This window comes from Takifugu rubripes, chromosome 21 (genome assembly GCF_901000725.2).
Source record: "Takifugu rubripes chromosome 21, fTakRub1.2, whole genome shotgun sequence".
Lineage (NCBI taxonomy): Eukaryota > Metazoa > Chordata > Actinopteri > Tetraodontiformes > Tetraodontidae > Takifugu > Takifugu rubripes.
The window spans coordinates 12,300,367-12,310,383 of NC_042305.1; the positions used below are offsets into that span (position 1 = coordinate 12,300,367).

Consider the following 10,017-nt stretch of genomic DNA (forward strand, 5'->3'; position numbering starts at 1 on the left):
CACCAAGGCCAGGCTGTTCCAAAGAACACATAACTTTACGCACTGCCCCACTGGCTTTGAAAAGTGATACTCAGTGGTGAACCCGGGAACCGCTTGTCTATTGTGTTAACATTTATAACTTTAGGATGAGAAGGTGCTGCCCATGTCTATTTCTGTTGACAGTTGATGACTGCTGAATGACCCTTGTTTGGAGACTGCTGTTAATAGCTGCCATAAAGTATTAAAGTAAGTAGTGTGTGTGTGTGTGTGTGTACATATTGAACAGAACACCAAAATATTCTCCTCGAAAAATGAGGACCCTTTTAGGGGAATAAGGACATTTTGGTCAAGACATCTTCAAAGGACTGTTTGAGGGTTAAGACTTGGTTTTGAGGTTGAGGGTAGAATTGGGTTTAGGTTAAGGGTGAGGTTAGGGTTAGGGTTGGGGCTTCAGGTGGAATGGCTAGGGTCAGGGACAGTGGCCGGAGAATATATTAAGTCCTCAAAAAGACAAGAATGGGCATGTGTGTGTGTGTGTGTGTGTGTGTGTGTGTGTGTGTGTGTGTGTGTGTGTGTGTTAGTTTGCATGTCTGATGGTGAAAACAGTTCTGAAAAGTTCAGAATTAATGTGATAAACTTTAGGCTTTCCCCTCCTTTTTAAATTTTCATTACTAACTTATTACAATGAAAAAACACCAACGATAAACTAAAACATTCAACTTTTGAAATAAAAGCCACCAATTGATCAACAGTGTCACACACTTTCTTTTACTGCCAGGCATTGGGCAGAACCAGTTATTCTGTTGGCGCTTGGTAAATATTTATACAGGCCATTAAAGTTAACAGAGTCTGCAGGTTTTCATGGAAAAAAAGAGCGACATAGTGGGCTGAAGAGCAAAAATAAATAAATATAATAAATAATGCCTTTTTATTTATATTTATTTATTTTAATTTTATTCCTTTAATGAATCTTTCTCTATGACTCTCCAATCCTGCAATAAGTGTGGAAAAAAAACATGTGAATGGAAGACTGAGAAGGACAGAAGAAAACAAGAAGGTTCTTTCTCTTTTTTACTGCTCCAAGAGCTCATTATTCCTCAGTGTCTCTTCTGTCTAAAATGCACCTCCCCTAAATTACTTCACTTTTTTTGTTCCCGCCTTACCTACCCACAAGCCCACACTGTGTGTCTGGCTGTTTTCTCTCCTACTCTAGCACCGCCTCGTGTTCTCTGACTGGCTCTTTTATTCCCCTGTCCCCAGTACGACATCCCTCCTTTCCTTTCTCCTCCTCTCTCTTCTCTTTATTCCAGATTGCCTGCTCCAGCCTGTGTACTTTCAGAGAGCCCCTCGGTCACGATTGAGCTTCAGCGCAGGACTTTCCTCAGACCAAACCTGACACACCGCCGCTTAACTGAAACCTCAAGGTAGACAAAAGACCTTTTTGTTTTTGTGATGTTTTTTTTTTCTTTTTAACGTCTGCGGCTACATGTGGGGGAGCTTTATCAGTATAGACATGCGTTCCAACAATGTGGGCTGTAGTTGAGCGTACTCAGTAGGAAGACTTCTCATCCTGTCTTCTCAACACACTCGGTTCTCATTACAGTTCAGAGGAAGCAGATCTGTTGAACATGGCGGTTCTTGCATGTCATCACTGCTGATGATCAAGATCTTGGCTTGTTAAATGCATTTTCAATGCGCTCTATAGCAATGGAAACTTAAGAAAACACAGTAGTGACACATGTTACAAATATGAATGGGTGCTTTCGTCAGAACAGTCTGAGGTGATCAGAGCAGGTCAATTCGGATCACTCTTATCTTCCTCCTTCAGCGGCAAACCTTTAACGGCAAACAGAAGGCTGATTGTGCACGTCATCAACCGATGTTACAATTTCAGCTGCAGCTATGACTCAGAACCACGGGGAGAACCCACAGAGGACCGCAGCTGGGGCCCGCCACATCCGAGCCAGGATGCAGACCCAATCGCTGCTGGCTATGAAGAGGGTGCGGAGCATCCGAAAGAATGATGTCAAAGGATTCTTCATACGAAATGCTTTCGTGCTCTTCACCATTTCTGCTGTCATTATTGGTGAGTGGCAAAGGACTCTTAAAATTCTTTTTCTTCTTATAATGAAGTTATCACTTTCTCTGGGTGTCTCAATAAATCCCGCAGCCCAGTCCAGGAAATTATTTTAATTAAATGTATAAAATTTTAGATTAAGTTAGCCGGGATCTGACCTGTGTCTTGATGCCATCAACCTCTTATTCCCCCTCAGAAGTCCCCCCCCCCCACACACACACACAGAGCTGCAGATGCTCTAGAGTTGCCATAACAAACATGTTTGATTGGGCAGTTCTTTGACTTCCTGCCACCACCCAGGTCCATTGTAGGTGGTTAACTTACCACCTCCAGTGGATAACTTACTACCAGTGGATAACTTACTAAGGGGGTGAATATCTGATATTTGAAATGTAAGACTTTCTGAACAGTTTATTACCCTGAAAATTGTTCCGATATGTAGTAGTACAGGACCCGAACGCAGGCCAGGACACCATGGCGGAGTGGTCAAAACAGTTTTATTTACAGGGAAGGGGAGCACACACTGACGACAGGAAACAGTCCTCCTGGACTGCCGGCGATTAGGAGGCAGCGTCTGCCCCTCACAGGTCCATCGGTGAGTCCCCAACCAGACGCAGTCCCCCTGGACTGCGGGGAACTCGGAACACCGGCAAGTCCCCAACCCGCAGCAGTCCTCCAAGACCAGCGAGGACTCAGGAGTCCGGCGCGACACGCTCACCCCACGAACGTGCCCCGAGACACTGAAGGCAGAGGCAATCCTCCTAGGCTGCAAGGGGAGCAGGAGCGGTCCTCCAGGAGACATGGAACAGGAACAGGAGTGGCCCTCCAGAAAAACCGGAGGCTCGGAATCAGGAGCGGCCCTCCAAGGCAACAGGAACAGGAGCGGTCCTCCAGGGAAACCGGAAGCACGGGAACAGGAGCGACCCTCCAGAAAACGCAGAGCACCAACACACAATAGGGGAAGCGACCAAACAGCTTCACCACAAACAGACACCCTTACAAACACCCACACTAGACAAACAGACACCCTGCCAGGCAGGCACAATCTGCTTAAATCGACAACGAGATTCAAATTGCTGCACCCAATTGTGCGCCCTTTCACCCCCTGCAGGACAAAAACCGACAAAATCCCAGAAACCGCAGCAGGGAAGTTTAATTATTGCGCAATTATTGGTATTCCAAAATGTTATCATTCCGTAATCCAGTTATTCAGACAAGGAAATAGGATCAGAACATCCTGACCCAAACCCAGTTGTTATGAAATGCAGTGTTGGTTTGTTTATAGGATTTCCTTAAAAGGATATTCTTTTGCTGAATGTAGATCTCTTATCGCCAGTAATCATGAACTGTCTTATGATTGCGAGCCATTCTTATTAAAGTGTGATTCTTTGCATCCTTCCTGTCCTCCTCACTGCAGGCATCATCCTGGGGTTCGGCCTGCGGAGTTACAACATGTCCTATCGTGATGTGACCTTCTTCTCCTTCCCTGGAGAGCTGCTGATGAGGATGCTCCAGATGCTGGTGCTTCCTCTGCTGGTTTCCAGTCTTATCACAGGTTCGGCTGTTTTGTTTTTATATAAACACATGATAAAACTATTTTTAAAGCCCATCTTTAAGGTACAGCAACGTGCAAAAGAATGCTCGGCACTAGTTTGTGAGCACTTTTTTGTCACGTAATTTTGTTACTCAAATCCTTTCCGTCATAACATAATTACAAGGTTGAAACATTACTCATGCACATGTGAATAACAGAGAAAGTACAAATTTGTGCAACAACCTGCACACATCCAGCAGTGAACACACTCCAGCCTGGTGGATTTTATTTTTATATCAAATCTCTTCTTTCTGAAATAGACACACGGGCACCCTTAAGGCTTGCAAAGCATTGATTTGTCGTAAACAACATGAGCCATGACCAAAAGAATTCCAGTCTTGCCTCACAGCCTGACACAGAAAATATGGAAAAATTTCAGCTGGATCTGGGTGTTTTGTAGCTGTGTGATTTCTGGGTAGACATGGTATTTTGCGCTCCACTTGATCAACATTAACCTCACAAGTGTCACAACTGTACTGTTTGTTCAGCCTATGCTGTTTGTTGGTTTGGGGCCCAGCAGTAGGTATGGTCAATGTTATGTCATGACTCAAGAGACACATATTAAAACTGGTGAATTTGTGACTCTATTAGTTGTTTTTAATGGCTGCCTCCATTTCAGAAGGGCAAAAATCGGAGGCTTCCTGTCATAATCTAAGTATGCACGGAGTTCCCTGACCACTGCTGCTTTGGCTAATCACACCTATCTGGTCTGTGGATGCTTTTGTCTGCAGTCACTGGGCAGCAGAAATCTCAAACAGGCTCAAAATGCCGGTACCAGATAACCAAACACACCAGTGGCAAAGCAAGGAGGCAGCACAGTGAAGGGATGACAGAATTAATTCTAATAATAAGTGGCTTTGTGCTGCAGGTTGGCAATAATATTACATCCTCTGACATCATGTCACATGGTTGCAGCACCAACATGTAGAAGACAAGGAAGACAGCTGTTCTCTTCACAAATCATATTAGATCTGAGTGTCAAATGTTTCTTTAGCATGGTGTAGTCTAAAAGAAGTTGTGATTGTTTTCTAAATGTCTATTTTTGTTAGTATTAGAAGTCGTAGCTTAAGATTTAGTCACTGAATAATTTTTTTTTATGACTGAGCAATATCAAACATAATTAACTATTAAGTTCAGAAGACCGACATAAGTCTGATCTGAATTCTCAAATCTCTGCTCATATCCAGGATCATTATAGATCTAATAGGATAGCAGGAAGGAACCTGAATATTAAATAACTCAGGTTGCGTTAAAATGACAATATTTAGGGAAACAGGATATATGTGATGTCCAAATATATCAGGAAAGTGTTATTAATTCATATTATTTGGGTCATTTAATAGTATATTTTAGTAAATTATAATCATTAAATACAGAAGAATGGACCTGAATGAAATGTATTCATATCCATGCTTTATTAGAAAGCAATTGCTTGGTGTCTCTGCATTTATGAAATGTGTACTATTTGCCATTCTGGATGTTAAAATGTTCAAATATCTATCAGGGTTTAAAACAGGCAACTATTGCCCAGCAGTGACCGATCTCCTTCTCTTCACCTTCTCCCTCACAAGGCGCACGTTTGTATTTGTCGAACATTTCCCAAATGAGGGAGAAGGTCATTCTCCTGACTTTGCTTCATTCTTGGTCCCTTTTCATCCCCTACAAAGGATGAAATTGGTGAGGCTGTGCCCACCGTTGCCCAGACAACAGACCAGGGTTTATTGGGTGCATGCCGGACTCACTAAGTCAACAGATTTTCCCAGGACCATCAGAAAAAGGAATAAGAGACAAAGAGGCACTCAAAGAGGATTGAGGCAATAAGAACAGTGCACAAGAAAGAGAGGAAGGGGAAAGGTAGGGGCAGGAAGGGCAGGCATGGGGTATTAAGGGGAGTTGTAAAAAAGGAGGAGGTGATGCAGGTCTGGCGTAGAGAGCATTAGGGATGAAAGAATGCATGATGGAAGGAGGCGAAAAGCAAGTCGAGGGGCTTGTGGAGATAAGAACAACAGTGAACGTCAACGAGAGGATGTGGCCTCTGTTAAACTCAACGTTAATGCAGCACAGAGGAAAAGACGACACGTGTCTTTGCACAATCGCTGCTTGACCGTTCTGATGTGACGTGACCGCGGCGGACATTAGTTACCAAACATCCAGCCTCCTCCTTATTCACACGTGCTACAATGACTCTTTTTTCCTGTCAGGATAAGGTTTCTGTTTCCAAGGGATAGTTTGTGTCACGCATCTGCCTGTTAATCTGTAACTGATGTGTCCGTGTCACTGTTTTCACAACAACCTGCCATAAAACTGGGACACATGCCAGTGTTGTGTAAGAAAGAAAAAACGGATGTGAGAATTCAGTGAGCTCCATTTATTCTTTGTTATGAAATCTGCCCTCCTGTTCTGTTATAACAGAACATATTCTTTGAATGGAGACGTATTTTCTAAGGTTGATCTACATCTGGGTGTTGCAAAGCAGGTGTTAGCTTTCCATTAAGCAAAGGTCAGATTCATTAGGTTTCAAATGCCTCTTTGTTGTCACTGATGGGTGTGATCCACATCTAACTGCAGCTTTTTCCAGAAAACGTTTATATAGTTTTCAGATAATAGCTTCCCCCCCCCAATTTATTTGAAGAATTCCTTCATAATCTCAACGTAATTAAACAGGTCCAATTACTGGAAGTATTAACATCCTCCTCATATGTGGATGAATAAAGAAGTATTGTGTGCTGGGACTTTTACAGGTGTGGCAGCTCTGGACAGCCGGGCTTCCGGAAAAATGGGAATGAGAGCGGTGATCTACTACACCACCACCACTATCATCGCCGTGACCATCGGTATCGTCATGGTCCTCGCCATTCACCCAGGCAGAGGAATTAAGGACGAGTTTTCCAAGACGCAGAAGATAGAGCAGGTCAGCCCGGCTGATGCATTCCTGGATCTTATCAGGTAAGTGGACACAACTTTCCAGGCATACTGACATTAGTCAGTCAAGAAATTCCCCGATTCCCAGTGTTCTGTGTTCATGAATCATTTATTATTACCCGCTTACTATCACGTATCTGTGTAATTTTGTGTTTTAGGAACATGTTTCCTCCCAACCTCGTAGAGGCCTGCACCAAACAGGTACCACTTCTCTGCCCTCCTTTTCTAATTTTGATACATTAATGGCTTTAGAGCAAATTTTACTCACAGGCCTCACCTCCTTCATAGTATTTAGAATCCCTCACAATAATCCACTTAATCCGTAGTGAGATGATGTTAATGTTAAATATTCACGCAGATGCAAGCTTCAGGTTTAACAGACATTGAGATTTAATCTGCCGGCAATGCAAAGATGACAAAAAGGATGATATTATTAACCGCCCTTATGTTACTGTCCATTTTCTTGTTTTGAAAAACATAGTATAAGACCCAGTATGGCAAGAGGATAGTCCATGTGAGGATGACAGTGAATGACACGATATTCACACTCAATGGTAGCCAGGAGATAACCCGAGAGGAGACAGTCCCAGTTCCAGGATCAGTTAATGGAGTCAATGCACTTGGTCTGGTGGTGTTCTCCCTCTGCTTTGGTTTGATCATAGGAAGCATGAGGGAACAGGGACAGCCCCTCAGGGACTTCTTTGACTGTCTCAATGAAGCGATCATGAGGCTGGTCGCGATAATCATGTGGTAAGTACCAGGATGGGTGGACCATAGGGGAAGAATGACATTTCCATATCAACGGTGAGCCCCTCTGATCCTCAGGTACGCACCTATCGGCATCCTGTTTCTGATTGCCGGTAAGATTGTGGAGATGGATGACATCACAGCTATGGGGAGCCAGTTGGGAATGTACACGGTCACAGTCATTTGTGGCCTGCTTGTCCACGCCACCATCGTCCTGCCACTGCTCTACTTCATCATCACCAGAAAAAACCCATTTGTTTTCATTGCTGGGCTGCTGCAGGCACTCGTGACTGCGCTGGGCACGTCCTCCAGGTATGCCAGTGTGCAAAGAGAAAAAGAGATTTGATGGTTTTTCTACAAAATTTACTTATGTTTCTTACTCCTTTGTGGCCCACTTTCCTTCACCTTGGTCCCTCCTCAGTTCTGCCACTTTACCCATCACTTTTAAATGCTTAGAGGAAAACAACAAGGTGGACAAGAGGGTGACCCGCTTTGTGCTTCCTGTTGGTGCCACCATAAACATGGATGGCACAGCTCTCTATGAAGCCCTCGCTGCCATCTTTATCGCTCAGGTCAATGACTATGACCTCAACTTTGGACAGATCCTCACCATCAGGTATGCATTAAAAACCTTCCAAAGTCAAAATTGTCCAACGCTGCAATGTTCCTCGCTGTCGTCATAAACTCCACACCGTCTCCTTCTCCACTCCTCAGTATCACAGCCACAGCCGCTAGTATCGGAGCGGCGGGAATCCCTCAAGCTGGATTGGTCACCATGATCATAGTGCTGACATCCGTAGGCCTGCCAACTGATGACATCACCCTGATCATTGCAGTTGATTGGTTCCTGTAAGTGTTAAAGATTGAAAAATGTCATATGTTTGCAATATATTTATTATTGCGGATGCTTGCTTTCCTGCCTTACTTCTCTCACGCCATGCCTTTGACCCCTCTCTGCCTCACCTCAGGGACCGCTTCCGCACCGTCACAAATGTTCTCGGAGACTCCATCGGGGCGGGCATCGTCGAACACTTGTCCCGCCACGAGTTGCTGAAAAATGACCCTGAGATATGCAGCTCTGTGGTGGAGGAAGCGCCGAAGAAGTCATATAACCTCGTCTGCCAGGAGAACGTGCATGAGAACCAGGCTTGTCCTGACACCGAGACAAAGATGTAGGAGACCTGGCTGTGAACTATCCTCTGAATACACGATTCATACTTGTAAAGATTTCAGTTGAGCTCTCCTCAATTTGTAAATCTTGATCATACAAGCTTGCTGGCTCAAAGTAAAGGTCAATTCCAGAAGACATCATTTTGTCCAATATGAGTTTATTTAGGTTTGGAATTTGCTCACTTGAAATTCCTCAAATCTGGAAAAAAACATTTGCTTTCTCTTTAACAATTCTGTTGTTGGTTACTGTGTGTCTGTTATAGCACTGGTGGTGACTTTTTTTTTGTTTTTATTTTTTTGCTTTTGCTGTTAGATCCCAAAGAGGTCTCTGATGCTCATGTCACATCCACTCTCAAACATGTGATTACTCACGTCCTCCACTAGGGGAGAGCAGAGCTGTGGAAACGAACGCTGCTGCGGAGCAGACCTGCTCCGCTTTCACTGGGTTTTGTTGTACAAAAAAGTGTAAAAATTGAGCATACTGCCCAGTTTTTTTGGATATGGGGACTGCACATGTGCAAAATTCTTCGGTTTTAATTTCTTGGTGTTTGGACTCAGAAATGATTGTCATTATGTCTTTTGTGTTGATTTCAGCCAGAGATCTGAACCCTAAAACAATTAGACAGAAGTCAACCTACACAGACGCAAACAGAAAACATAAATAGAAGTCATTAGACAGTAGATAAAAAAAGTCACCAAAATATCATTTTTTAAAAGGTTAGCTTGAAAGAAATGAACACCATCAATAACCAAATTAAGTGCCAAAACTTTTAATATGGGTGCAGAAGCATGTATGGATGCTGATTAAATCGCTGTTTCCCTTTAAATGTACAGGTGTTTCCTTTTTAAGGATTTACAGGATTTTAAGTTGACAGTGAAGAACTCTGGTTGGTCGTTAAAAAGATAACAGCATTAAAGCCTCACACCCATTTGTTTGTACAGCCAGTTCATGGGTTTTAATATCAACTTGTAGTCTAGTTTTTGAGTGAATATGGTGGCGAAGTGTAATATTTGCATACAAAAATGGAAAATGTAAAAAAAACAAAAAACATATAGATACATTTGAATATTAGCCATAGATTTTTAAACTGTACTTGTTTAATTGAAGATTTCAAAATGTTCTAATCATATATCTATGGAATGTAAATGTATTAAAATCTGCACGATTCCCCCATTTTACGGTACTTTTTTTTTTCATACAAAAGAGAATCCTTGTTTATAATTACTAATGCATCTCTTGTTTTTTTTATACCGTGATGTTTTTTTTACATACATATGCACACACACTTTTTTCTTAATAAAAGCTGAAATCAGTATTTGTACCTTTCATTTTAGTGTATTTCTGTACACATAATCTCCAATATTTATAAAATGCTCCAAAAACAATGTGTTGGAGAAATACTGAGTATTATGGCGGGTCTGTATGAGCACCGTTTCCAAGGTAACATGGTTTGGCATAAATAAAGCCAGCACTTTCTTCACTTCCAACAAATTTCTGAATAGAAACAATGATTCATTCATAGCTAAT

General features: G+C 42.7%; 1 protein-coding gene across 1 annotated transcript; it reads left to right on the top strand.

Moving 5' to 3' along the window:
- Window positions 1–1,160: 1,160 nt before the first annotated feature.
- Window positions 1,161–9,805, top strand: LOC101066967 (excitatory amino acid transporter 1-like). Its single transcript, XM_003974778.3, has 11 exons — window positions 1,161–1,403; window positions 1,874–2,065; window positions 3,474–3,611; window positions 6,392–6,596; window positions 6,731–6,773; window positions 7,054–7,322; window positions 7,398–7,631; window positions 7,741–7,935; window positions 8,034–8,168; window positions 8,288–8,491; window positions 8,803–9,805. Exons 2-11 carry the CDS (start codon window positions 1,882–1,884, stop codon window positions 8,819–8,821), a joined length of 1,626 nt encoding a protein of 541 aa, XP_003974827.3. The 5' UTR covers window positions 1,161–1,403; window positions 1,874–1,881; the 3' UTR covers window positions 8,822–9,805.
- The last annotated feature ends 212 nt before the right edge of the window (window positions 9,806–10,017 follow it).

Excerpts from the sequence above, each read along its gene's own strand:
- LOC101066967 (XM_003974778.3), top strand. The coding sequence starts at position 1,882 with ATGACTCAGAACCACGGGGAGAACCCACAGAGGACCGCAGCTGGGGCC. Across the intron at positions 7,323-7,397 it reads CTGGTCGCGATAATCATGTG|GTACGCACCTATCGGCATCC; the intron begins GTAAGTACCAGG and ends TCTGATCCTCAG. Across the intron at positions 7,936-8,033 it reads GGACAGATCCTCACCATCAG|TATCACAGCCACAGCCGCTA; the intron begins GTATGCATTAAA and ends TCCACTCCTCAG.